The sequence below is a fragment of the Sylvia atricapilla genome, chromosome 6 (assembly GCF_009819655.1).
Source record: "Sylvia atricapilla isolate bSylAtr1 chromosome 6, bSylAtr1.pri, whole genome shotgun sequence".
Classification (NCBI taxonomy): Eukaryota; Metazoa; Chordata; class Aves; order Passeriformes; family Sylviidae; genus Sylvia; species Sylvia atricapilla.
The window spans coordinates 11,409,565-11,437,324 of NC_089145.1; the positions used below are offsets into that span (position 1 = coordinate 11,409,565).

A 27,760-nucleotide genomic window follows, 5' to 3' on the forward strand; every position below is an offset into this window, starting at 1 on the left:
TAAGAACATTACTTTTATGCATTTTTACTACTAATGTGGTCGTAACAGCCAAGATCTGAAGCTGCTTTTGGGTTTTAAGCACTGTTCAAAGTGGCTGCTTTTGGAAACATTAAATCTTGACTTCTAGATCAAACCATGTCCTGACTGCAATGAAACAAATGGATTCTAGTTTGAAACAAAGAGATTCTAGTTTTGTGCCTGTAGTTTGAAGTCTGCTGTGAACTAGCACAGTACACAGAGGGTAGGAACTTGAAGGGGACCAAGGCCTGTCTGAAGCCAGAAGTGAGAGGCAGCACCTTGGGCACTTGTATTTCAACGGGCTGAGTTTCTCAGCAGGTGGAAGGTGTTGTGAGCCAAGAAAAGCCTTTGCTAACCTGGCTGTTCCTCTCTCCCCAGCACGCTGTCGAGCTGCTCCCACGCTGTAGTGGCCCTGCTGTACCCCTTCTCCTGGCAGCACACCTTCATTCCTGTCCTGCCCTCGTCCATGATTGACATCGTGTGCTGCCCTACCCCCTTCCTGGTGGGACTGCTCTCCAACTCTCTGCCCAAACTCAAGGACCTGCCCGTGGAGGAGGTAGGAGCTGACACCACAATTGTTTGCCTGAAGTAAAGCTGGCCACTCCCAGGAGAGGGCTCCCACTGGGATATAAAACCTCATACGTTTAATTTTTAATTTGCCTCTTTATTTCTTCTCTGACTGGTTCTCATGGGCTACTGCCTCTTGGCAAAAGCAGTGGTAGCTTTATTCTTCTCTTTTATTGTGGCCCTCTTCCATACCTGGCACCTTGTTTGAGACATGGTCAGAATATTTACCTGGTCACCAGTAAGTAGGGTGTAAATATGCTGATTTGTTCTGGAACAAGAGGAAGCCATCTTCTATGACATCTCTTAATCCTTATGGAAGTGGTGCATGAAGCCATAGCCCACACAGGAAACAAAACCTTTAACAATTTTAACTTCTAAGACTTTGTTGATACTATATTGGAAGTCAAAAGAGAGTTGCACTTCATCAGCTCTTCCAGTAAAAACCACAAAAATACTCAAGGACACACTCTTTTCTCTCTTGCTCCTATTAGTTTCCTGTCATTTTTCTAAGGAATTTTCTTATGGTCACTTCCAAGGCCCTGTGTGCCTCTGGCCCATGTCAATCTCTGCTCTGTTTTCCTTCTGCTTTCCTAACATTGCTCTTCCGCATCTTCCCAGCTCCATCTCTCAGCTTTGCTGCTTTGTTCTCATGAATATCTCCCACCCTTGCACTTTGGAATCCCCACTGCCTCCACACTATTTTCTATAAACCCTTCTGAAACACTTTTCAAATGTTAACAAAAATTACTAGTTACAACTTGTGTAGATTTAAGAGAAAAAAAACCCTTTCAGCTTTTTAAAATATATTAATCTAGTATGAGATCTGTTGTATCTGTGTTAAATTAGACTTGTAGCTGTACAGAAAACCTACATGTTGTTTCATAAAGCACACAACCTCCTGTTTCACATTAGGAATTTGATTCATGTAGAGGCTTGTTCAGCAGATGATCTCTTGCTATTAAAAAGCAATGAACAAATGAACGTTTTCTCTATCTTCAGATACATTTCACTGCAGTGTTTTCTTTTCTGTAGGCTTTGATGGTTAACCTGGGATCTGATCGATTCATCAGACAGGTAAAGTACAGCTCAGAACTGCCATGCAGTCAAGCAAACTGTCTACTCCTAAAGTATGACTGGGTTTCTTTGATCACAGGGATTTGGCAGCAATTGTGTGTGCAAAGGAAAAACAGTGAGGGGAAAAAATTCTCATTTTCTGTTCCACCTGCAAATAAAAACTTCTCAGGTATGCAGAAGAGATTGAGGCTGTGACTGTCAGAAGGAAGCAGGAACTGCGTTCACAGTGGAAAGAAAACATCCAAAGATAATAATATCACCTTAGCAAGAAAACTCACACTGCTGGAGGTGAAAAGGACAAAAAGCAAAGAAAATTCCCCAGTGAGAGCACAAAGGTGGAGAACAGTTTAATGTGATAAGAAAAGCAGGAGCCCTGTAAACAAGGACATGAGGGATCACCATCTCCTGACAGTCATCTGGCACTAAATAATTTCAAACCAAATACCTGCGGGTTGGATGAGGAAACTCTGTGTTCAATTCCCTAGCTGGCGAACAGTGGCTGCAGAGCCAAGGCTCCTGTACCTACTTGGCTTCTGCTGAACAAGCATAAAATAAGATGAAGAGAGCAATAGGGGCCAGACCCAGACAACAAGACAGACTACAAAACAGTAAAAACAACTGTCAAGGACCACAGGAGCTGCCTACACCAAACTAAGCAGCTGTGTGTACATCTAGCAAGGCTTCACATGATGTGTATTTAGTTAAACACAACTGTTTGGACTCTTTGTCACGTAAAGAGCTGATTCCACATTTCTGTGTTTACCTGCTCTTTGGATTATCATTCCTGACTTTAATCTCAAGTGTGACAAGAAATTTTGTTTCGAAGTATTTGTTAGTTGCACAAAGATTCTAATTCTTTTATTTATGTAGCTATGACAGTAGCAGATACAAATAATTCTCATCTGAAATCTAAACCTTCAGAAAGTATTTGCTGTAGTTCCTGCATAGATTATTGTGGTTTAAAGATATTTTTTTTTCCTTTTATCAGATGGATGATGAAGACACACTATTACCTAGAAAACTGCAGGCTGCTCTGGAGCAGGCTCTAGAGAGAAAGAATGAACTGATAAATCAGGATTCAGATAGTGATTCAGATGATGGTAAGTTCATTTGGAAACAGGGACTTGTGTAATAAACAAATGTAGGCAGAACTGTGACTTTTCATACAGGGGAAACAAAGATGGGACTTGAGGTCTGTCCTGGGGTGACTTTATGAGGCTTGTATCCCCAGCTGTCTGCCCTGTTTGTGCTGGATATTGTGAAAACCTCCTATTGAGACATTTTCTCCCAAATTTGCCCTAAACCAGGACAAAGTCTCAAATACCTTTGGTGACATCAAAGACTGTCTCTGAGCACACAGGAAATGAGACTGATGGCATCAGCCCACAGTGATACCTCACCTGGGATTTATTTTAATTTCTTTGTAAATGACATAGGCTCTCGTGGGTCCCTCTGAACCTTTGCTCAAACAGAGGTTTGCAGTTTCCTTGGCCCTAACTCAATCCAGAGAATTCTCCAGGCTCAGGGGTGTGTCTGAGTTTGAAGTTGCTCTTGGCAGTCAGTATTTTCAGGGGAGAGAAGCAGGTACCACCAGACAAGAATTTTAGTCCAAGATGGGTTGGGTTGTCTCTGAAGGTTCATATTTCTCCTCAGCAGTGATAAAAACAGCCCGGGGTTAATTGAGATGCCTGTGGTTAAAAGGTATGAAACAGGCCCCTATTCAGTTTTTGAAATTTATTTTCAGTCATATGTATTACATATATGAGACTGTTTTAACATCTCAGAAATGATGAAAACTCAAGTTCTACAACAGACCCTTTTTCATCAATTTTTGGTACAGTCTTATTATCCTCAGGGAGAGATATTTTAATGCTGAGTCATTCAGTAGTTTCTGAAGAGAACTTGCTCAGGAGTGAAAATAGATTTGATTTTGATGAAACACCCATCAGATGTTCAATTTTCCGAGCTGTTTCCTGAGGATTTGTAATTCTTGCTGACTCTTGGTCACGGAACACCAATTTTGCAGACTTGGGACCGTGGTTACAGCGCCGTCACCCTCCCCATGTGCATCCAGATGTGCAGTGCATCCAGATGTGCAGGGAGCCGCTGCAACTCCTGCCAGTTGCTAGCACGGCATCAGGGAACCGGGAGACGCACAGCCTGGCCCTGTGGGGATAATGCTGACAGCTCTGGTAGCAGCTGATTTTAGTGTCTTATTGCCGCCTTATTTTGCAGAATGTAACACCCTGAATGGATTAGTGTCTGAGGTTTTTATCCGATTCTTTGTGGAGACAGTTGGCCATTATTCCCTGTTCCTAACCCAGAATGAAAAAGGAGAGCGTGCCTTCCAAAGGGAGGCTTTCCGTAAATCTGTGGCCTCCAAGAGCATCCGCCGCTTCTTGGAAGTTTTCATGGAATCGCAAATGTTCGCCGGCTTCATCCAGGACCGAGAGCTGAGGAAATGCAGGGCTAAAGGTAAGGGTGGGTGTGGCCATCCCGCCCGGCTCCGTGCGCTCGCCGGGAAAGCGGAAACGCGTCCCGAGAGTGCAGCCCGGTTATCCGGGAGGCGGCGGGGAGCGGAGGGAGCCGGGGCGGGAGCCGGGCTCCGCGGGGTGCGGGAGCGGCCGCACACGGCTCACCGCAGCCCCCTCTCCGTCCGCCGCAGGGCTCTTCGAGCAGAGGGTGGAGCAGTATTTGGAAGAGCTCCCGGACACGGAACAAAGCGGAGTAAACAAGTTCCTGCGAGGCCTCGGTGAGGAAAATCTTTAGAAGTATTTCTGAAATGAGTTTTCACGATGGTGGTGGGTTTAGGTTTTGGTTGGGTGGGGGGTTTTTTTCTAATTTTTTTTTTTTTTTTAATTTGAAAAAGCCGTACTCGAGGTGAAATGAGGTAGTCAAGCTGTTTCAGCGTGATAAGAATTACGAAAAACAATGAAAATGTAGTTAAAGGTGATAAAGCCAGATTTAATGACGGTCCTTGTTAACGCTTTAATTTTCACTTGGGGATGGGGGAACTGAAGCATAATCGAGGCGTGGAACAGGAAGGTGTCGGAGCAGTCCATGTTCTGTAACTCGGCTCTCCCTGCTGCTGAGAGAGTTACCCCACAGCAATTACTAATCTAAAAAAGTTAGAGCTATTTGCTGTCACTTTTGATTGACTTCTGATACGTGGTAGAGACTGACGGTGTGCTTCCTTTAGGTAACAAAATGAAGTTCCTTCACAAGAAGAACTAGCTCCTTCCTGCTGAAACACCACCGCGAAGCCTGTTGGCGGCACTGCACGGGACACCTGCGGCGCTGGAGCGCGGAGCGGGAGGAGCTGGCGGCAGCTCCAGGCGGTGTCCGAGCTGTGTCGGTGTGCACGGGACGGCTCCTCCGCGTGTGTGGGTAGAGGGTGTACATAATGTGCTGTAAGCTTTTGTAACTGATTTTGTAATGAGCGAGAAAACTGTGGTAAATATTTGTATATTCCCGAGAATACCAGGTGCTTGTTTTTTTCCCTTAGTATGTGTTGAGTTATGCTTGGTGCAAAGGCGAGTAGCTGGTGATGTGCAGCTGACTGTCTCGGCAGAACCACTGACTTCCAGGGATGTTTGATGCCTGAACGCTGCGGGGTGAATGAGCTCGGGTACGTGGGAGAGGTTGTACGCATGGCACAGGCGCTTGTCTGTCTGTCTGTTTCCTTCCAGTTCATTTTAAAGGAGAAATAACACAGTAACTTGATAATAAGGTACAAATAATGTGCTTGGTTCACATTACAAAACCTCCACCTGGTCAGTAAACTCCTTGTAACCCATTCTGCACTAAGACTGCTAAGCCTGGGGAGATCTCAGCTCTCTGACATGCAAGCTGCAGCGAGTAGGTACAGTACAGCCTTTCCTAATGTATGTATGTATGGATCCTAATAAACTCTGTAAATAGACCTCTTTGTTTATGTTCATTGCAAACCTCTGCACTTCCTCATGTGGAGCACTACCAACCCAGCAACTTGCCTGTGATTTTTAAATGAATCTGTAATTAAAATGTAAAGTGGTTACTACGAACCTGTCTTTTGGTAGGTTTGCTATTTCACAACATGTGGTTTGGGCTTTCTTCAGTGTTTTTCACCAGGGCTAAGACAAGGCATTTTTTTACCCCTTTTTTAAAAAAATTATCCTAACAGAAGCATCTGTTAAAACATTTTTCCATGGGTTAGATTTTATCATTGTATCAGATACTGCTCCTGACCTGTGGTATTTTCAGTTGACTTGGTGCTGTGTGTGGTGCTCAAGTGTCACATTCTTCCTTGTTCTGAAAACAAAACTCCTGTTGAGATTCTGTAAGTTTTCCCACAGTCTGAAGAAAAAAAAAATTAAAAAAAAAAATGAAAAAATGCTTCATTATGTTACACGTCTGACAGGTAATGAAAACTAGCCAAAGCCTCTTACCTTTAAAGGAAACCCACCACGCTGTGGTTTCCATCACTTGCAGTGTGATCGCTGTAGTTAGATGGGCCTTGAGGCTTGCGCAGTTCCTAACCTGACAGTGGTTCTGGTTTGCTATCAGCCTCATAGAGCAAATTCGAGGGGCTAGTCACTAAAAAGGTGAAGTCGTTTCCTTTTTCAGTTACCACCCTCACACTCAAGATACACAAAAGCTTCTCAAGTGTGCGTGAACTGTCTGTAAAAAACCGGGTGCTTTTGACTCAGGGGAAATGTCACCACGACTGGTAACTTCCATTAGGTTTACTCTAATATCCTCCCAAGTTCCAGAATGATTCCTGGATGTGCAGGTGGCTTCTGGCCTTTTCATAAACAACAGCTGCTGGTAAACGTAGGGGGAAATACAGAATTCCTCTTAAGAAAATGATGGATAAAACTTTATCAGGACATGCTGCGGAGTTACTGCAAAGGCAAGACAAAGCCACGGAATGCTGATCTACAGGAATGTGGTGCTGTAAAACATCTGTGCCAAAGATGTTTTCCTCCATTTGCACTTTAAAAATTAAAGGAGAAAGCTTCTAAACATTGCGTTATCTGTCAACCTGTTCCCGCTTTTGTAATGTGAATCAGGATATTAGACAAGGTGAGATCATGGCCCAGAAAATCTCTAGGTGACTTTTTGATCCTCAGACCACAGCCCCGTAAAACAATCCTTGTGTTATCTGGAGGACTGTGTCTGAAGGGATCAGATGAACAAAAACCAAGGAGTGCATTATTTTCCCTACTAAATTAGTTGTTAAAGCTAATGGTGTTCCTCAGCATGGAACATTTTATGTGCACCAGGAAGATTCTAAAGAAAAATAAATCCAGTGCTGAGGCCTGTGTTTAAAATCGGTAAAGTTTCGTTTAAAATTTTAGCGGTATAAAATCCATTTAAAAGACCCCTAGAAACCAAGCTTAAGAAACAGTAGCTCTCCAGGAATTCACATTCCAGTGTGCTAAATAATTGTGTTTACGGACGTATTGTTCATTTTCCCCACTGTTATGGATGTTTAATAAAGCAACCAAACTTGCAAATTTTCCTAAATCCTGGTCAAAACGCTGCATTTTCGTGGCGGGAAAAGCCCTGTGGGCAGCGCAGGCTCCGCCCGGCCCCTCCGAGCCCCGCCTCAGCGAAGCCTCGCGAGATCTCGGCCCCGCCCCCCGCGCCTTTGCCCGCTCTCGCGAGAGCCGCGCCCTTTCTCTCCCTCGCGCACGCCGGCAAGATGGTGGGAGCCGCGTCCGGGCCGGGATGGGATGGGATGGGTTGGGATAGGATGGGATCGGGATCCCGCGGCCGCCGCCCCTCGCTCCCGCGGCGGGACGGGGCTGCGGAGTAGCGGAGGGTGGTGGGGAGGCGCGGCTGCGAACCCGCGGCGGGCGGGAGCGGTGCGGGGAGGCCGATCCGCCATGGCGCCCGGCTGCGCGGGGCGGGCGCGGGCTTCTCGTGGCGCTCGGCGCCCGCCTCGCTCACGGCTGCTGTCCGCCTTCCCCGCAGCCTTCCAGGCTAAGGAAGACCCGCAAGCTGAGAGGACACGTCAGCCACGGCCACGGCCGCGTGGGTGAGTGCAGAGGCGGCCGCGGGTGCGCCGGGGCCTTGGGCGGCCCTGCCGGCGCGTCCCAGGCGCTGCGGGGAAGCTGCTGCTGGATTTTCCTGCATCCCATAAAAATGGGGCTGAGGGTGCAGGGGCCCCCCGGCGGCGTGGGGAGTATCGAGCAGTGCTGGAGGCTGCAGAGTGCGGGGGCTGATCACGTTTTAGACTCACCGGGTTTATAACTTAAGCGCTGCTCAGCCGATCAGTACGGTGGGCGACATCTGAACCTTACAGGGCAGCGCTGTCTCCCCTTCAACTCTGTCCATTTCTACGTTGTCACCCCACAAGATTAAATAATTAGTTTAATTCGTTGGCGTTGAAAGTATTTCTGATTATTGTGTGTAATATTAATGTAACAAGCTTAAAATTTTTCTTCTCAGGCAAACACAGGAAGCATCCTGGAGGACGTGGCAATGCTGGTGGTCTGCACCATCACAGGATTAACTTCGATAAATAGTAAGCTAACGTTTTAAATATCTCCTAGCAACCTGCATGCTCCTAAAGTAGAAGCAACTGACGTTTATATCTGACTAAACAAAGTTACCTGGAATCTTATGTATTTTGCTTTAATGGGAAATGTGGTGTTACAGCTGCTCATGTCCCCACTTACCCTAAAATCAGAGGCCTTTTCACTTGGTGTCTTGGAAAGCTGAGCATCAGGTGAAGTTAACCAAATTTGCTTGTTGCAGTGTGGTCTCTGCTTAACAGTGCACACAGAGCAAATTGAGGTGTGATGTTGAATCCAGACTGCATCCTGTTGGCTGCCTCAGGTGGAGGGGAGGGATGCTGTGTGATTCCCGAGACTATAGAGTCACACCTGGCCCTGCCTGTGGTCCTGGTGTGCTGGAGTCCTCGGACAGGAACCACTGATCTCTATTCACTGGCTGTGCCCTGCCTGGCCCAGCCGGTCACCGGGTCAGTGACAGCAGTGCCAGCACTCCTGGCTCCGTGCAGGTGGCGCTTCCCTGCAAATACAGACTCAGCAGTGAGGGAGAATGAGTTGTGAAAAAGGGAATTTTTCCTTGGTTTGGATGCTCATCGTTGTTACACCTCAATTCTACACATACTAATATGTTAAAAAAGGTGTAATGGGACGTTTTGGATACTTTGTTGTATCCAAACATCCAGTGTTGGTTTGGAGTTCTCCTTGCTCAGGATGAGTTAAAAATGTGATCCAGTGCGGAATGTGTTTCTTCCACAGTCACCCCGGTTACTTTGGGAAGGTAGGCATGAGGCACTATCACTTGAAGAGGAACCAGAAGTTCTGTCCCACGGTGAACCTGGACAAGCTGTGGACACTGGTCAGCGAGCAGACCCGGCTCAACTACGCCAAGAACGAGGCCGGCCTGGCCCCGGTCATCGACGTCGTGCGCTCGGTGAGTTCTGCCCTGCCAGCAGGGCCTCAGCTGTGCCCGCCCCACTGGGCCTTGAGTGCTCAGGGGTTCAGGAGACAGATCCCCTGGGCTGTGAGTAGTTACAAGCGCTTTTGCTGTCACATTTTTTTCCCTGTAAGAACTTTTCCTCACACTGGTGTGTGTTTGTGGATGGGCACTGCCCTCCTTTGGGTAGGTGGGGAAAAATGGCTGGTTTGAAATGTTCCTGAAGGAACAAAGCCATGGTGGAGCCGTCTCACACCGTGTCACCTGCCCTCCCTCGAGACTAGAGTCACATCTCCACATGTCTGGTTGTCTAGGTGTGCTATAGTTCTCGGACAGAAACATCTGATCCATATTCACTGGCTGGGATGTCCTGTGTCTCAGCCAGCCACCGAATCAGGGACACTGCTCACCTCCAGTGACTTCTGTTCTGTTGGTTGTCTTTGTGTCATGACTGTCCTTTTAATGCAATGAGTTGATTTAATGTAATGAATGCATGAGCTCATGGTTTTGGCAGAGCTGAATAATGTAGGACCCTGCAAGCTGATTACTAACACTGAGCTTCTTAAATCTTTCTAGGGCTACTACAAAGTTCTGGGCAAGGGGAAGCTGCCCAAGCAGCCTGTCATTGTGAAAGCAAAGTTCTTCAGTAGAAGAGCAGAGGAGAAGATCAAAGAAGTTGGTGGTGCCTGTGTGCTTGTGGCATAAAAGTTTTTGTTTTATTCAAATTTTTTGAATAAACAATGCATAAAATGAGCGGATTTACAGAAGTTTGGGTTGTTCTGATTTTTCTTTCCTGACTTGTCCAGACACAGTTCATGCTTTAATCTTACCTGCATAATTTTTGATCAGTGGTTTGACTGCTTCTCAGTTCATTTTGAAATTGCCTGACTACAGTGTTCAAAATCTGCTATATGCAGATACCTCATTGTTATCTCTTTAGAGGGTGGCAGAATTAAGTTCTGTATTTGTGCTGCTCTTTTGTTAGTGATGCTTTCTACAGCTGTCTGAAGAGAGGCCTGATGTGCTTTTGATGGGGATCCTTAAACACTGAAATAACGTCCAAGGGAAATCTGTGGGGTTGGTGCCCTGGCCTGTGGGAATGGAGCAGCAGGAGTGTGGACAGAGGAATGGAAAGTGACAGTAGTGTAGCTGTTAATATTTGCAATCTTTGCCCTCCCCAGGCTGGGTACACCATTCCTGCAGTTCCCACCTGCGGGACAGAGTTGGTGCCACCTTCCTTACAGCTGGCAAAGCAATGGCACAGCTCTGGAACTGCTCTGTGTGACGTTCTGGTGTATTTGGTTTAAAATGAATGCCTGAAATGATCCTTGCTTGGTTGTAACATCAAATTAGGACTTCTGGTGTCTGCAAGGCTTGCCCCTGCATGCCAAAGCAGGATTTAATGGTGAAAAAATGAAATAACTAAAAGCCAGTGAGATGGTTCTCAGTGTCAGATCAAAAACCTATAAACTATAAACACTGTTGTTTATTTTCAGACCAAAAAACACTCGTTTAGTTTATGCTCACTGCTGGAGTTGATGCAAATTACCTTCTAATACCTATGATAGAATCCTAGTTAATCAACTAACCTAGTGTTTGGCGACAAATTTAGAGAGCTTTTGGGGTGAGGTTGACATGCCTTACATTTATAAAATAGTTGATCTGAGCCAGTGGAACTGCTGCTTGGGAATATCTATGGCATAAGTTTGTTCCCAAATACAGAGTTTGGGAACTCTGGCTGCTGGCACTGCTGTTCCCTAGGATGTGAGGCTGGATGTAGCTCCATCCACTGCTCTGGCCCAGCCATGCAGCCAGTTCTTTATCCGGTGACCAGTGCCCCCCTCCAGGCCATGAGCAGGCAGTTTCTCCAGGGAATGTGTGGGAAATGGTGTCCAAGGCCTTGCTGCAGTCCAGGCAGCAGCTACAGCCTTTCCCTCATCCACCAAGTGGGTCAAGCAGGACCTCCCTTCCAAAAACCCACTGGCTGGGCCTGATGTCCTGGTTATTGCTCAAGGGCCCCTTGGTGGTGCTGGGGATGATCTGCACCATGACATTCCCCAGCATCAAGGTCATGCCTGTAATTCCCTGGATTCTCTTTGCAGACCTTCTCACAGCCCATTATGCACATCAGCCTTCTTCCCCTCCAGCTGCCTGACTGCTACTTTGCATACCTGCCTCAGAGTAAAATTTTAAGCACTTTCTTTTTTTTTCCACTCTCACTCTTCTTACCAAAAAAATTCTACTCAGTTTTGTATGTTGCTTAAAAGGCATAAATTGAAATTTACAGAGACCTGCTTCTGCTCATCCAGCCCCAGAGCTGGCTTTTGAGGTGACAAAGCATTTCCCAGTATTGGGCTTTGTTTGCACTGATTCTCTGTGCATGGATGCTTCGGGCTGTGGTTTCTCTGTGTCAACAATGTGGTAGTTGAAAACCTCAACTTCCTACTGCACACATTACATGTTTTTGTAGGTGCAACTTTGTCTTAGCAACAGGAGTTTGCAAGAAATGAGAGAGATGAAGTGAGCTGAGAGGCTGCTTTAGTGACCTTTGCCTCTGATAGATGGTTGATGAAGATGCACTGTAAAAAGTGAGCTTGTGTAATAGGCACTGATAAAATGTTGGTTAAACTACAGGTACAGCCAGCACAGCTCATGTCCAAAGGGACCTCTGGTTTTGGGATTGGAATCCAAAGTTTTAGTGGTAGGTTTGAATTTATCTAAGTAATTTGTCAGTCAAGGTGGTGGGTATCTGTCTAGTTGAATGGATCTTGGGTATGAAATAGGATGCAGACTTTATCATAGAGTCCATTTTTCTTCTAAAATATTTTAAATACTGATGACTTCAGGATGCTATGCTTTAAAAAACTACTGGTTGTTAATTTCTGAGACATTCATAGTTTTTGTGCATTGCAGAATAAAAACTCAAACTCAGATCTGCTTACTAACCATTTTCACTGGAATCTACCAGAAGACAGGATCCCTCAGGAGGATAGATAGCCCTAAGATAAGAGCTGCTGCTCTTCTGTGCTGGAGAAATCTGGAGACTGCGGCTTCAATTACATCCTGCTGGTAGCAGGGCCAACATGCCAGAGCAATCAGCAGCTACATGGGACTCTGGTCCCAGAAGGTTGGATCAGCTGGAAGAGTGACTCCCGAGGAAATGAGGTTTTATCTGCTTTTTCTCCTCTGATACAACTTGCAGGAGTTGCCCTTTGCAGTCTGTATCTGATCAGCATCTCTGACAATCTCAGAACTGAGGATGAAACATGAACTGCAAATCTCTCAGTTGACCTTGGGGAGCTTAGGGTGATGAGAGGAACACTGGGAAGCTCAGGTTTGGTCTGTAATCTGATCTGTGATCATCTTGATAGCTAAAATTTGATTACTGCAAAGTGCACTTTCTATAAAGAAGATTGTCAGAAGATGCTGTACATTTTTCAAGGCAGCTTTGTAACATGCATTGCTGAAATGATGGACGTGTGGGTATTATTTTCTTTACCTGAAAACTCTGAAATATTTGGGTGAAATTGTAAAAGCAGTTGGAGAGTCTCATTATTTTAATGGCACAGTTTCAGTGCTTCTAGCAGGAAATGTGCAGCGTGTGACAATTCAGCTTTGTAAGTAGATCGATAGAGCAGATTAGTTTGGTTTTTACAGAAGCTGCAAATACTAGAGAGATAGTGGGATCATGGTTTGTAAACCTTAAACCACTCTTTCCTGCACAACAATCTGCAAAGATATCCTCTGTAAAGCACGTATGTGATTTTCTGCTGCAAGGAGCTTCTTTTTTCAAAGGGGCCACACGAATGTTGTTTATTTGATCGTGCATCCCTTGTTGCCCTCCGGTTTATGTGATCAAGTGTTCTGTAAAGTGCAGGGCTTGTCATGAGCCATTTTGTGACTCTTCATGTTTTCAGGGCCAGGCTTCAGCCAGCAGGAATGGAGACCCTGGATCTGTTGAGGAATTGTTTGGTGTGCAAATGGGAGCTGTGGAGGAGAGAACCCAGAATGCTCCCCTGCCTCCATTCCTTCTGCAAGGACTGCCTTCCAGGTTTGATTCTAGGATACAGCTGTATTCCCACTGAGTATGAAGTTCTCTATGAAGGTAATATTTAAAAATCTCTGGCTTGAGCTCTTTGCAATACAGTATTATAAAAAAATGGAGTGAGAAGTACTTTTTGAAGCCTATTCTTCTACAGCATTACTTTAAATTGATAAACTACAAGTTTTGTGAACAGAGAGTGGATTGGGAACAAGCCACCTTTGTTATGTTTTTCATCCAGCAACAGTGTTTTGAAGAGAAATGACACACTCAGGCAACATTTTAGTGTTTTTTCAGAATGCCCTGGAAGTTTCACTTACCAAGTTGACATTATGAATATTTCATTTTCTTAGCTTAATAAATGAATAAATGCTACAAGATAGCTTCCAGAGCAAATTATTTTTGTAATCTTTTTGACGTGCTGGACCTTTCTATGGTCCTGGTTGCGGCGATAATTTTGTTCTTCCTTCTCCCCCTCTTTCAGTGCCTCCCCCCTAACAACAACATCAAAACACCCAGTTCTTTGTTTCCAACAGGTAATAATAATTGTTATTACAGTATGTGTATTCTGGTGCACAGAAACTCTTATCTCATTGTGAGTGTTTCTCTGTACCTTAACCCTGGTGGCTGTACCTCACCCTAACAAGCTGAGTAAACTGGTGAGGATAAGAAGCATTTTTTTGGTTGTGCCTTTTGACATCTTGGAGTTATCTGTACAGTTTTCAGTCGTGATGTTAATAGAAAATGTGTAACTTTTTTGGGAATAAAACCTAGATGACAGAATACAGTAATTTTAACCCAAGGAGTCTTAATTGCTGTGGGTGAAGCATTCCAGACTCATTACTAATTTATAAGAAGAGCAAGGGCATGCAGGTAACTTGTATTTTCAAAGACTTTGAACTTTAATTGAGTAGGAGGCTTTATTTATTATCTCTTCTGTAGCAGATTTTAGAAACATGTAGGAAGTGAAGATACCTTCCCTGAGGGGAGGATGATCAGAATTGATGAGATGACATAAACTAGACTACTTCAGGTTTGAGAACAAATGGAATCAGTGTTAAGAGGTCACTGTTGGAAGACTGTCAAAACTCAAAAGCTGAAGGAAAAGGCAAAGGAGAGAGGCTATTCATGTACAGGGTACAGACAGAAAAAGATATGAAGGTAGAAGAAGGAGAGAAAGAGAACAAGGCAGTCATTGCAAGTAATATCTCCTTAAAAATGTAATACTCAGTCATAGTTGCCCTGAAGTCTGAGGAAACTCTCTCTAATAAAAGACTGTTGAAAAAAGCACTCCATTACTTTTTACTGTATCCTCATTTGACCTCTCAGCCCTTCCTCTCCTCCTTCTTCCTGTTTCCCAAGTGGAAAAGTGAATTTCTACTACTTGCTGATCTTGGATCAAGTGCAGCCACAGGCTCTTGTGAGTTGTTAAAATATTGGATATTTCTTTCAGGTGGATCAGGAATTGTCTGTAGGAAAATGGAATAAATACTAGTTTATTTCTGTATTCCTGGAGTTTCTCTGTTTACTTCTTCATTCTTAGGTAGGTAGGGGACTTCTGTCGGAAAGAGCAAGACTAGAGAAAAGAAATAATGACCAGTGATGACCCAGTAAATGAAGGGAGACACCAGGTGCAGAGACTGAGTTAATCTATCAGCAAGGAAAGCAGCAAACCCAAAACATCTGTGTCTCTTAATTAAGCCAGTGACTGAAACTGCAGCCACCACAGGTCAGGCAGGATAAATCTGTGAACTCTTCTGCTGGCATGATGTTAAATGTTGCTTGTCTTACCTGCACTGATTGCTGACTTATGGGCTGTACAATTCCAGTTTTCAGCGTCATCTTTAAGTTTGATTGTATGCAGGTGCCCGTGGTAAACTGTAAGTGCTAAACTATTTTAGCTGAGTAAATGTAAAATATTTCCTGTAAGAAGAATGTGTTTTTTACTCACTATGAATTCCTCAAGCAAAATGTAAGGATGGGAAAAATAATGGATATATTTTCAAGTGAAGTTATTCCGGTATTTGTCACAAAAATAGTATTTGAATGTGCAGTTTACTACAAGCAGTACTCTGCTAACACAGAACTCTTTTCTAGTTTGTTGTTTTGTATTGACGTTGCTGAGAAGCTGGAGGTAAGTGGAGCTGACATTTGATGGGGGTTGGTGTTGGAACTTTTATTCCTGTGTGTGTTTGAGGTGACTCATGAGTAAAAGCCCTGAGGTAACAGTCAGAGCTCCTATGGAAAAGCTGCACAGCCATCAGAACTGATCCACAGCTGTGAGAACTGAGAGTAATTTGAGTGGAAAAAGGAATTTGTCTTTGTGTATTTGGTGCCTACGTATGTTTTTTCTATGAAGGGAACCTTAAGCTTCTTAGTTTTTCTTTTTTTTTTTTTTTTTTTTTTTTTTTTTTTTTCCAGTGTTGCTTTCCTATTGTTTTATTTTTTTATTCCTTGTCTTCCTGTAGCCTAGAACCCCCATTCTCCTCCTCTGCAGATCTGCATGTTATCTGTTCCCAGTCTGTTTACTGCATGGGAAAGACTAATTTTCAAGAGAGGGCTTGAGTGAGAACATTCTCTTTTCCTTACATCTCTTGAGATGGAAATGTCTCCAGTGAGGACTTTCCCAGGCTCCTGCCTGTGTGAGTTGCCACTCGTGGTGGGATGTTGGTTCTTGTGTCCTTGGGTCTAGCTTTCTCAGGAAATTCTAAATCCATTCAAAACCAGATTCACCCAGGTTCCTGTGTTTATCCCTCCTCCCTGAACTGGAGGTGGATGCCAAAATAAGTTGCCTCACATTTGCAAATCTTCCTCTCTGTAAGATATTCAAGGATATAAATTCATTCAGTACTTGAAGTGTCATCAACACATTAATCCAAAAGTAGTCAAATGGGGCCCTGTGGAGGTGCATTATTGGGAGAAGTTCATGTTTTTGCAAGACTGTCTCAGCTAAAGAGTATGATGGTTTGTTTTTTTTTTCCTTAAAATAAAGAAAAATCATAGGTAATTTTTGCTCAATCACAGTTAGAACCTCTGAGAACAAGGCAGATCAGAAAAGTTTGATTGGTATTGAAGTACCTTACAGATTACTGCTGATATAAGCCCTGGAATTCTTAACGTTTTGTGGCCAAATGGTGTAATTAGCCTAACCTGTAAAGTAAAATGTTATTAGTAGATGCTCAGCTTTGTTAATTGCCTTGTGAAGTAGTGGATTTAATTGTATTTTGTTTTTGTATTGAGCTTGTGTTTTGAGCTATTTTTTTCCTGCAATTTCATTAAATTTTTTTTTGGCCCTTTTGTAATTTTCTGGGTTGGATAACGAAAATCCTGGAAAATCGTGGTGTAGTTTCTACCCATGTTCTTTGCATGAATCAAAAGCTGTCTGTGCTGGTGTTGTGCTAACTTAATGCCAAGAAAAGTAATAGGGTTATATATTAGAGAAATGCAAACAGATTGGGTAGAACCAAGAGAAACCTGAAGTTTTAAAGAGAGCAAATGTGGCTTTGACTATTGATAGATGTCCACTTGCAGCATTTTATTATTTCCTGCTGAAAATAAACAGTTTTCTTCAGCTTGTATGGTTTTGTATATATATACATATATATATTTTTTATATATATGTGTGTTTATATATATGTGTATATATATATATATATATATATATATATATATAAAAAACTGTGGCTCCTTAATTGTGAATGCTTGTTAGTGAGGCACATCCAAAATCAGCAAGGTGTTGGTCAGAGAGATCTTCAGAGGGGGGGTTAATTTAGAAAAAGAATGGAGCTCTAGGATTGCTCAGGGATAATTTTCAGTATGAAGCTTTGGCATAGAAAGTGTGGAGCACTTGTTTCAGGAGACTCCAGGTGTCGACACACAGTGCCTTAGCTTGTATTCAGCCTGTATTTAAGTAATAGAAAAATAAACAGAGAAACACAGAACACCTACAGAATTCTTAAAACCGCAATATGGTTTACAGAGAGACAGTTTATCTGCCTTGGTAGAGCTGTGGTATCTCCAGGATACCAAATTGCCTTGTTTTGATGCACTCATTGCAGGAAAGTGATGCAATACAATGATCTATTAATTCTGAAGGAATTAATAATTTTTTTTTGCTTTAATTAGAGCCACTTAGAACCAAGTGTATGTTTTACCTCCAAAAAGGGAAGTAGAAAGATTATTCCGAAGGGAGAAACTGTTCATAATGTCTATATTTAGTCAGCTTAAACTGGGTTTAAAGTTAGTCAGCCTTTGCATTGTGCTGTTTGGCTGCCAGATCCAAAAGGCAAGTGAAACAATGAGGGGTTTAGTTATATAAATATGAAACTATAGAGAGTGGGAGGTTGTCTTCAGAGCTGTTTCCTATAACCTATAATTGGGTCTTCAAGGAAATGTAAATTATGCCTGCAGCTTGAGCTGTAGTTAATGCTCTCTGAGAATAATTATTCTGGTGGTTGTTGGAGGAAAAAGAGCAGAGGAATAGGTGCAACATGTGAACAGCAAGTACAAATGTGGTGTGTGTAGTAGCTCCACTGTTTGTTTCTTTATCCTAATCGATTCTCATGATAATAAGTAGTAAATTATCTGCATTGATTTATTTCTGAGGCAGTCAGCTTGAGGGTTCTTTCTATTTAACACTGACCATACTGGAAGACCTTGACACTGAAGTGAGAGCTGTGGCTTTTCCCGTACTGGGTGTCCCTGAGTGGTGGAGAGGTTTCAGTTGGCACTTCAGAGATGATTTCTGTGAATGATCCATAGCTCTGTCACTTAGAAATTAGATCGCTGTCGTATGGGTGGAGTAAAAATCTTGAAACCACTCAGAAATTCTAGTTCTTTCTTGATTTGTACTTTCGCAAAGGGACACTCAAAGTGTTATTATTGCTGGGTCCAGCGCAGTGTTGCAGCTTTCATTAACAGAAAAGTGCTGTGGGATGTGAGAGATCCGAGCTGTGGGGAGGTGAGGCTTGAGCAGGATAAGGCAGACCCTTGTTGTTTTCCTGAAAGCTGTTTTTGGATTTGCCAGGTGTGGAGTTGGAGTGTCCACACTGGGCATCTGTGTCTGACTAATGGATCCACTGCCTCTGAAATTCCATTTTTTTCCCAACTCTCTGTCGAGTTACTCTGGGAGTGTGGGAATGGAAATGAACATGATGGCTGCTGAAAAAGGGCTGCAAACTGATTCAGCCAAGCAAACATCTACTGCTTAGGATTTTCAGGGCTCAGAGGTGCCTGTACATAAATAAACACAGCCACACACAAAGTTGCACATCTCTTTCTGGTGCTGGTGCCTTCAGTGGTGATGTTCAGGTGCACAGGTCTGCTGGGGATGGGGCTGCAAGCAGTAGTGGGGTCCTGGAAGGATTTAAGTGTAGAATTTTTCTCTGCATCCCTCATGTACTGGCACTTTGTAGGAGTCTGTTCAATACAATGTGGTTGCCAGAGATTCTTCAGTAGCTGGTAGCTCAAATACATTGAGAATATTTTATATGTGGTTGAACCTGCATATAATTCTGAATCAGGGCTTTATTCTGTGTACCACAGTGAAACAGGGCTTATATCCAGCATTGGAATCTTTGCTAGCCTTCCTAAATTGATGGTCATCTCTATAGCAGTGAACTGGGATGTGATAAATAATGATTTCAAGCGCTAAACAGCAGGAGGCACTGAACTTCTAAAAAATAATTTATGCAAATGTTAGTATCTCCTTCCTGCCAATTTAATTTCCATGCGAAAATAGAATATGTTAAGGTCTCTGTCAGCTTTTTGCTACTTCTAGAGGTTTTGATATCAATACAATCATGATGGTACCTGATTTCCCAATGTGTGAACTGTTGTTTGAGTCCTGTAATTCCTTGCAGAGTTGCTGTTTAGATCGAGAAATTGCATCATTCTCATACGTACAAACAGTGAGTCTCCAGGGCTTTGACTACCCTTCCCTTCACCCACAGTGCTCTAATAATGATATATTTAAATGAGCTGTCTGCAAGGTGCAGGTTCTTAAAACAGATTAGCAGTGTTGTTCAGAGGCAGCGGTAAGGTAGGAAGGCAAGAAGAATATTTAGGTTATGGTCTGCAAAAAGTGCTGTGGGAGTGAATGGCATTGTAAGACCTGCTGCTACCTGGATTTGGAAAAGCTCCTCTCTTCCCTTCTGCTCCAGTCTAAGGATTGAGTGAAGACCCAGGCAAGAAAGGAAGTAGGACATTGCTGTTCATTTTGATTATGGGATTTTTATTGGGGGAAAAATACGACCAAGGTGAGATTTCAGAGGCCTGACTGAATCCTAGAGGCAAGGGCAAGAAAGAAGGCAAGAGGAAAAAAAACTCTGCACGTTGTAGTGACTCAGTACACCTTTCTTCCCTGCTGATTTGCCAGAATTCCTGGCCAAAGAAGAGGGAGCAGCTCCAGGGAGAGGTGTGGTGACTTCAGTCTCCCCACAGCCCTGCCTGATGCTGGGGAGTTCCTGTGTATGCAGTTCTTACCACTCACCTGTCCCCAAAACAGGTGACTCTGTGGGCAGCTCTCTGGCCCGTTATCCAGAGCACAGGTAAGGGGCTTCCAGGAAAATCTGCCTGACTGGTGGTTTGCACTCTGAGCGCGAGCACAGCGTGATGCTCTTTGTAAATATGTATGTAATCATTTGCTTAATTTCAGGTTAATTGCTCCACAATTAGTGTTTTGTAGTGTATTTATTATGCCAAGCTAACTTTTGATTCTTTGGGGAATTCATATTGAAAAAGATGAGGCATTTCCATGGAACACAGGTTTTCATTAAGTGGAAAAGGTATCGAATAAACCCAATTAGCTGAACAAATCTGATCTCCAAAGCCATCACGCTCAGGCAATCCCTCTTTTACCAAGATGCACATCTGTCTCCTGTGCTTTTAATAAAGTTTTAGATATAGGATGCAGTATTAGGTGTTTCTGATTAGCCCACCTGTCAGTAGGAAATGACTTCCAATACTCTGTTGCTGTTGTGTCCCCATTTTTTTTTCTCTTAGTTGCTCTTTTTAAATTTTTTTTTTTTTAAATTAAGCTGATGGCTCTGCATGCCTTCTGTTCATCCTAAGGGAGTTTTAGAGTTGAAATCATTACAATTTACAGTTTACAAAACACTCTGATATTAGTCAGTCAAATCTGTACTTGGTGGTCTAAAACAGCTCTGACCTGTGCACCTTGCTCCATGTGTATCTCTGGAACAACACTGATCTTACTAGCATAACTTGGATCTAAAACCTGGGAGAAAATTGTGCTGTGCCATTCAGGGCATCACTTTTAGATGTCCCTTAATATTAATCAGCAGTAATGTCATTTACCTTCAAACTGTTGATTGTGTTTCTCAGCACATATAAGGGAGGCTTTTGTGCAGAACTGAAATCCATGCTTTGCTTATGTTTTCTAAGCATGAAAATTATTGAAGTTTTCTTTAAGTTTTTTTTTTAGAATTTAAAAACACTATAAATATTGTCTTGCTTACTATCAAATGAAATGCATTCTAATTACACTGTATTCCATACTTCACTGGTTTGTAACAAATTAGCAGAATTTAAAGCTCATGTGAAGGTGCCTGAGGCCATAAGCATTCCATGAAGTATCATTCAATTGGTTTAATTTGATTTAACATCCTACACAAACCGAATAGTGTTGGAACATAATGAAATAGTAGCATCAGTAGTAACCTTTTTTATCTTGTGTATTGTGTCCATAGAAGTTGTCCTTGCTGGGACAGAGCCCCGTGTTTCCCAGGAAAGCTTTGGTTGCTCACCCATACAGCCCATAAATGAGTCTCTGTGAAAGCCATGGGTTTCTTCAGAGAGTCACCTGTTGGCTATTTCCCTTTTGGTCCATTTGCAGAGTGTTGTGTAGCCTCAGTGTGGAGGTTTTCTCTCAGTGTTGGCCAGATCAAGAGCTGGCAGTGCTGTTATGGGAGAAAGAAACTGGTTCCAAGTCTCCAAGGGCTCCAGGCAGCTCTGTGAAGTCAGGAGCTGGTTTCCTATTGACTGCACTGAGAATTAGAGCACGACCCCTGAGACTTATTTAAGAGGCTGCTTGCAGAGCAGGTATCTTTGCTTTCCAGCTTATCAATCAGAATATATCCATCTTTTTATTCCTGCTGCTGTTCCAGCTGTGCCACTTCGGATAGGGCTGGCAGGGAAACCTGAGGAGTGTTTCAGCTCCCAGGAATTGGTGCTGCAATTCACCGGTGCTTGTAGTGAGCACCACTGACAAGGAGCAGGAGGCACTGTCAGTGTAACACAGCTCGTCTGACCTCCTCCTGCTTTGTCCCCAAAGAATAGAGATGCTAGCAGGCACCTAAAAGTCTCACGGACTGTAATTGGGGAAGGCTTGGAGAGGTTTCAGTGCCACCAACATAAAGGAATTGTGTTGTGCTAGGGTGCAACATGTGAAAATGTGATTAGCTACAAAATCTGTAGGTAATTCAGATACTTTTTCAGCTGCATTCCTTATAGGAAGGATGCAAAGAAGGGAATCTGTTAAAAATGCTTCTCCAGCTTTCTGCCATCGTGGGCATCTTTATCAGATAATTTTTAGCACCTTTGTAACGCCTGCCAGCAAACACCCTTAAACAAGGCTCAGTTTACATGCCTGATGAGCAGAGCACTGGAAATTGCTTGTTATCCTTTCCCCTGGGGTGACTGCTGGCTGAGTAGCACAGTCACCTGTGGGCACAGCCTGCTTCTTCTCCTCTCTGCATGAGCTCTCAGGGTTGTGTGAAATGCACAGTAAAATGAATAGTTTAGGTAGATTGTGGTCTGCTGCTTGGGGCCCAAAATCACAGTTCTGTTGTAAATGCAACCTTGAAAAATAGAAAGCACTTATGCTTTTGATTTTATACAAAACTTGGGCTAAAAGAGATCCAAACTTCATGGAAGTGGTTCTTAGTAAGGAATACTCTTCAAAGGAGACGTACCAGAACTCAGTTTCCTCAAAATGTTTGTGAATGGAAGGGAAAATGTTCAGACATCTGAGTAGTGCTTTTGTCAGAAAAGGAAATGTAGGAACGTTTTGGGGTCTGTGTGTCCCTGTCAGTGTAAAATGCTGCCGTTAAAGTTACATTAGCCCAGCTCTGAAACTGGGAGACATTCAGAATTAGCATTCTGCCCCTGGCCAGGGACTGCAGGAGCCATTCCCAAGGGATGGGTAATACCAAGCACCTGGAAAATAGGAGAGTCTCTGATTATGGTCTAATGTGAAGAGTAATAGACAACTTAAGGTTTAATTAACTTACTAGCAACTCTCCATGTGCAAAAATAATTTTGACTTAAGGGAAAAAAGCCCATTGAACAGTAAAATGTTGTCGCTGATCTTGCTTTAAAACCTTCCTTTAAGGGAGTTAGAACTATAGAAAATACTGTTAGTTATAAATAGATGATTTGGCAAGGCAAGCATAGCATGGAAATTCTGTTATTAATAGAATGGAAAAAACTTGTATTAAAAAGAAGATGCACCTTGATAAGGTGAAATAGACTGACACACCATCACCCTCTCTGAAGGACTCTTTTCAGATCCACAGTGGTTTGCAGGAATGGGACCAGAAAAATGCAGTGTCCTTTCACTGCAAAGCCCCAAACCAACACAGTCAAATATAATAGAGCTCCTAGTCTGAGAAGTCAAGGAATGAAATATCAGAGGTGCAAAAATGCAAGTGTACAGTTATGGACACCTGCTCAAACTGTTGCTGCCCAGCCCAAGCAGACACGAGATTGACCCCAGTGGTGCTCAGTTATTAATAAGGCTGGAGCCAGGTTCTGCTGCTTGCTTTGCTTTGCTTTAGGGGAGACCATATTTTGCCACCTCTGGATTTACTATAATAATTTTCCTTATGAAACTTTTTTTCTCCTTTGTGTTTTTTCTGACTTGTTGCTTCTGTCAGCAGCTCGTTACTCCCCCGACACTTCACCTGGATTGCATCGTGCACTGTGAAATTAGTATTAAGGAGTGTTTTATGGTGGGGTAAAGCTGGTCCAGAACCACAGAAAATTTCACAGAGCACAAGTAGATCTGTAACAACAGGGTACAGTTTAAAGTGCAGCTCAGTTTTAATCATCTCCCAGCCAGGTGAGAATTTGGATATGCAGATATTATCAAGAAACATGGAAATGAGTCAACTGATATATAGTGTTTTTCTAGGAATTTTGTTGCTTTTCATTTCTATATATTGAACCAGGTCTGGCCACTTAGGACTTGAAGAACATCTTAGTTTCCTGGAACTGCCCATGTGATACAGAAAAGTCACAATTCTGAAGTGTGGTTTATATAATTTCCTGGTTCACATGGCTGGTGTGCATTGCTTTATTTGTGATGGTTTTCTCTCTTTTTAAATTTAGGTATCCTTTCCTGCCCTGCGTGCAAACAGACCTGCTTTGCAAGGGATGTAGTTGAGAATTTCTTCCTCAAGGACTTTTCCACTGGTGATTCAGCTATGGCAAAGGTAAGTGAAAGCCACTAAGTTGTGGCTTGTTGAAACATTGCCAGATGAGCGCTGAAAACAGAGCAAACCTCCTTTTGAACAACCAAGATTCGCTTACAGTTTGCTTATGTAGCACTGCAATAACTTCATTACCAGAAATGGACGTACTGCCTTCATAGTAATTTTAAAACCTTCATTGAAGAAGGATTTTTACTCTCTGTATTGTAAATAGTCCATTAAAAATGATACTAATGTGTCTGTGATAATCGACACATTAGGTAGGTACTGAATGTCTTGGATTCCTCATTGTCCTCTTTCTGCTCTCAACGCAAAGCAAACAATTGTGGAATTGTTAGGATTGGAAGGGATCTTTGGAGGTCATCCAGTCCAACTCCCTGCCAAGGCAGGGTCACAGGAGCAGTGACACAGGAGCACATCCAGGTGGGTTTGAATGTCTGCAGAGAGGGACACTCCAGGATCTCCCTGGGCAGCTGCCCCAGGGCTCTGACACCCACAGTGTGAATAAGTTCTTCCTCATGTTGAGGTGAAACTACTTTTGTTTCAGTTTATGGCCATTGCTCCTTGTCCTGTCCCTGGGCACCACTGAAAAGAGTCTGGCACCATCCTCTTAGCACCAGTCTTTGAGATATTTATATGAGACCCCCTCTCAGCCTTCTCTCAACTAACCAGGCCCAGCTCCTGCAGCCTCTCCTCATTAGAGAGATGCTCCAGACTCTTCATTCCCATTTTCTGGACTCTCTCCATCAGCTCCTGTCTCTCTTGAGTTATAGAGACAGAACTGAGGAGAATACTCTGCATGAGTACCTCTCAAGCTGAGTAGAGGGGACAATCCCCTCTCTGTATGTGCCAGCCACAGAAACCGACTCTTGACTAAATTGTTACACCAACATCATCCATTAGGTCATGTGAGCAGGTATGATTTTCTGATTGTCTGTTTTAATGATAAAAACAGTCACATCATACTGCAGTTTCCCACTGGGGAACGGATTCAAAGGAAGGTATTGGATTACTATTTTTGCCTTGAATTGGCATTGTACATAGGTGGATTTAACTGCTGTTAAACACCCAGTGAACAGGCAGGACTATTCTCACAGCTTTGTAGTTGCCACTAGTTTGGGTGGAGAGGAGGGACAGAGAAAGTTGAGAATTGTTAAAAGGTAAAGAATGTGTAACCTAGTCCATGGAGTGTTCTGGGGAAATAAAAATAATTAAGGCAAGCAAACTGTATTGACATCTCCAGGTGTACATTGCTTGCAGGGTGCAACATAAGTTGAAGTAAAACAAGAAGAGGTGTATTCACATGCACTCTCCAAAGAGAGGAAGGAAATTTGTAAGATACTGCTGAGTTTTTAAAATGCACTTATTATACTGGGACTTCTTAATTACTGTGACTTGCATCATTTGCTTTTCAATGAGAATTTGTGTAGAAAGGAAATCAAATGAGAATATCTAATGTCCTCAAAAGCATTAGATTTTTTTTTAACCAGCCTTAAAAGAAGGTTTTTCTTTTCTGTAATCCCTCAGGAGTCCTAAGAGCAGTTCAGTAACGCAGATTTCTCACTGGAGCACAGGAGTACCCTAGAGCAGCTTGTGAACCTTCATAGTTTTCAGCTTCCTTTTTATTAAGTCAAATCACATAGCTTTGCTTGCTTGCTGTCTTTAGCCACTACCATCACACCCCAAATTAAAGCCACTGTTTCACCACCAGTGACATCAAAACGAGAAGCAGCAGATCATCCCCCTGAGACACAGCTGAGCTGCCACCGTTGTCTTAATTTTCCTTATTTGTTCAAATGGGAGTCTGTCAAGGCTTGTAACAAAGTGTTTGGAAGCAGCAAGGTGTCCCTCAGTGTGTGAGAGTGAAGCATGAATGATAAAACATGCTACATGCCAGCAGCAGTTTCCAAAATACTCAGTTCAGAATCTCTTGCCCAAAAGCCCATTTCCACACCATAAATAATGTAACTCTGGAAGCACTCTGCAACTGAAAAGTGATGTTAACACAGTGCAGTGTCAATATAAATTCCAATCACACTGACAGCGGAACTGTTACAGGTAAACCTGTGCAAAAGCAGTTTTGGTTATGGCAGAGCATTCCTTAATTTTTCCTAAGCTAGACCAAGTGGGTATATTTTAGATTAGTCACTTCTTTTTATATAACAATCTTTGTTCACCAAATTAAGTATTCCTGCTATTTGGTTTAAATTATTGTGTGTATAAGCAAATGGCTAAAATAGCACATTGGCTTGCAGCAACAATTCCCCCTCTAGACCATTAAACACATTTAAAACTTTGCTGTCTTATGGTCAAGAATTGCCTAATCTGTTTGAGAATGAATACTCAGAAACTCTCGAGTAATGGCTTGATAAGAGACCTGTGAAATGCCAGACCTATGGAAGGAAATGATAAAATTTAAATTAATTTTAGCAGAACAAAAGTTTTTCTTCTTGTGCTGAAGTGAGTCAGAGCTTGAGTCACTTGTGTCTCAGAATTCAGGTGGATATGGATGTTCCACGAAATGTTAAAGCTGTAATTTAAAACTGAGGCAACCAGCCAAGAACTGCAATAGTTCTTCCTTCAGACTTCTTATTTCCTGAGCCACCATGAAGAGAAACTCTTCCCTTACACTCACCAGAACTTGCATAAGGTTATGAGCTGAGCAGAGGCTGCTGCATCCTTCTCTTCACCTTTCCCATCAATTAGTTGGGATGCAACTATTTCAATTCACAGCTCAATTGAAGATAATCTGATGCCCAGCAGAAAGGACACCTTAGGAAGTGATTTTGCCATCTATTCCTATTTGCTTGAGTAGCCCTGAGTAGAAACAGTATTGATGAGGAGTGTGTGTATGCACATAGCTGTAATAGATATTTTGTAGTCTTGAAGGAAATGCATCAGTTTAATAAAGTGGTGGTAAAGCCTTTATGATTTGATGGTAAATTCACATCACTGTGCTCACTCTGCCTATTAGTGTCTATTTGTGGCTGTGGTGAGTCAAACACATGACTACTGAGAGTTTTGAAACAAGGTGTTTTATGCCTAGAGCAAATCCTTTCTAAAAGAATTATCATTGTAGCTGTCTTGAAATGACTCTTGAGTTCATTCTGGATACCAAGTGTTGAATTACCCACTTCATTTATGTGCTGCTCTGTTCATTTTCCCCTTAGTGACATATCCAGGCAGCATGGCCTATATAGCAAAGGGCACTCCCTAAATTGCTGAATCAATAGAGAGAATACTTAATTAAGGTTTCCAGGTCTTCTCGTGTTCCTGTGCCTTGTGTTTCCAGTTCACCACATGTGATATCAAGATATAAACTGAGCTCATTTCTAGTCAGCTCTTTAGAGCATAGGAACTAAGTTTTTCATTAATAGTATGTGGGTGTCCCCATGTTGTTTTCTAGATTGACTCACCATTAGGATGTTTTATGTGTTTTTCTGAATGTTACACGGCTGCAATCAGACTCTTAAAAGAATTTGAATTGCTTTGTTCTGAGGACAAAAAATATTAATGCCACCAATCTGAATCACAATCTGTTTAAGACAACAGTTTGCAGAGCTGATTTGTTATGTGTGTATGTAATTGCTCTTTTTGTTCCCAGAGCTGCTCCATGTGCAAAGAGAAGAGGCCTGCCCACAGCCTCTGTACAAGATGCAATAAGTGGTTGTGCAGCTCATGTACAGAGGAACACAGGCATGGCAAGGAACTTGGAGAGCACTTCCTGGCTGTATCCCTGAAAGGCTGCACAGGTACTGGGGATGCACGGGAATTGTCTTTGTTCTCATCTCAGTTTGTCAGTCACAAAAGCAGCAGCTGCAGGCTCTGTGCCACAGACACCAGGCTTTGTGTGACTCAGAAGGATATGCACGTGTCAATAAGAGACTGTGATTTTTCTCCAGCTTTAGGGCCATTGCCGCAATCAGCATTCCACGGTGTTGGAAAAAAGTTTGGATGTTTGTGTTTCACAGATAGGATCTTCTCCTCATGCTTTGCCAATGTATGGAGTGATGGGACAGGGTTAGCAGGGCTACAACAGCAACAGTCTTGCCCTTTCAGGCTTTCTGTCCCAGTGTGGGTGATTTCATTGAAGAAATAATTTCAAAAAGGAGAAGAAAAAGGCTTACATTCCAAAGGAAATTCCAATCTTCCCTGGCAAATACCTGTCTATCTG

The 27,760-nt window shown here is 42.9% G+C and overlaps 3 protein-coding genes and 2 non-coding genes across 8 annotated transcripts in view; all 5 read left to right on the forward strand.

Moving 5' to 3' along the window:
• The window catches only part of DENND2B (DENN domain containing 2B), a 144,507-nt gene extending 138,926 nt beyond the window's left edge, over positions 1–5,581 (forward strand). For 2 of the 3 annotated variants that reach the window (XM_066320781.1, XM_066320782.1), the window contains 6 exons: positions 397–574; positions 1,618–1,659; positions 2,648–2,759; positions 3,895–4,134; positions 4,325–4,411; positions 4,859–5,581. In XM_066320781.1, coding sequence (XP_066176878.1) covers positions 397–574; positions 1,618–1,659; positions 2,648–2,759; positions 3,895–4,134; positions 4,325–4,411; positions 4,859–4,893 — 694 coding nt within the window. In that variant the 3' untranslated portion in view covers positions 4,894–5,581. The remainder of the gene's footprint in view (positions 1–396; positions 575–1,617; positions 1,660–2,647; positions 2,760–3,894; positions 4,135–4,324; positions 4,412–4,858) is intronic. The other variant, XR_010743782.1, reaches the window with a different exon arrangement.
• A 1,698-nt stretch (positions 5,582–7,279) lies between these two features.
• On the forward strand, positions 7,280–9,860 carry RPL27A (ribosomal protein L27a). The gene is made up of 5 exons (XM_066320783.1): positions 7,280–7,348; positions 7,618–7,681; positions 8,095–8,170; positions 8,916–9,090; positions 9,670–9,860. The coding sequence occupies exons 1-5, from the start codon at positions 7,346–7,348 to the stop codon at positions 9,796–9,798; spliced, it is 447 nt and encodes a 148-aa protein (XP_066176880.1). The 5' UTR covers positions 7,280–7,345; the 3' UTR covers positions 9,799–9,860.
• On the forward strand, positions 8,511–8,642 carry LOC136363259 (small nucleolar RNA SNORA3/SNORA45 family). The gene has a single exon (XR_010743961.1). It is a non-coding gene; the product is annotated as a small nucleolar RNA SNORA3/SNORA45 family (small nucleolar RNA).
• Positions 9,367–9,498, forward strand: LOC136363258 (small nucleolar RNA SNORA3/SNORA45 family). The gene has a single exon (XR_010743960.1). It is a non-coding gene; the product is annotated as a small nucleolar RNA SNORA3/SNORA45 family (small nucleolar RNA).
• A 5,034-nt stretch (positions 9,861–14,894) lies between the features above and the next one.
• TRIM66 (tripartite motif containing 66) overlaps positions 14,895–27,760 on the forward strand; it is a 42,402-nt gene continuing 29,536 nt past the window's right edge. The window contains exons 1-4 of one of the 2 annotated variants that reach the window (XM_066320785.1): positions 14,895–15,107; positions 15,233–15,269; positions 23,486–23,589; positions 27,191–27,338. In XM_066320785.1, coding sequence (XP_066176882.1) covers positions 23,581–23,589; positions 27,191–27,338 — 157 coding nt within the window. In that variant the 5' untranslated portion in view covers positions 14,895–15,107; positions 15,233–15,269; positions 23,486–23,580. The remainder of the gene's footprint in view (positions 15,108–15,232; positions 15,270–23,485; positions 23,590–27,190; positions 27,339–27,760) is intronic. The other variant, XM_066320784.1, reaches the window with a different exon arrangement.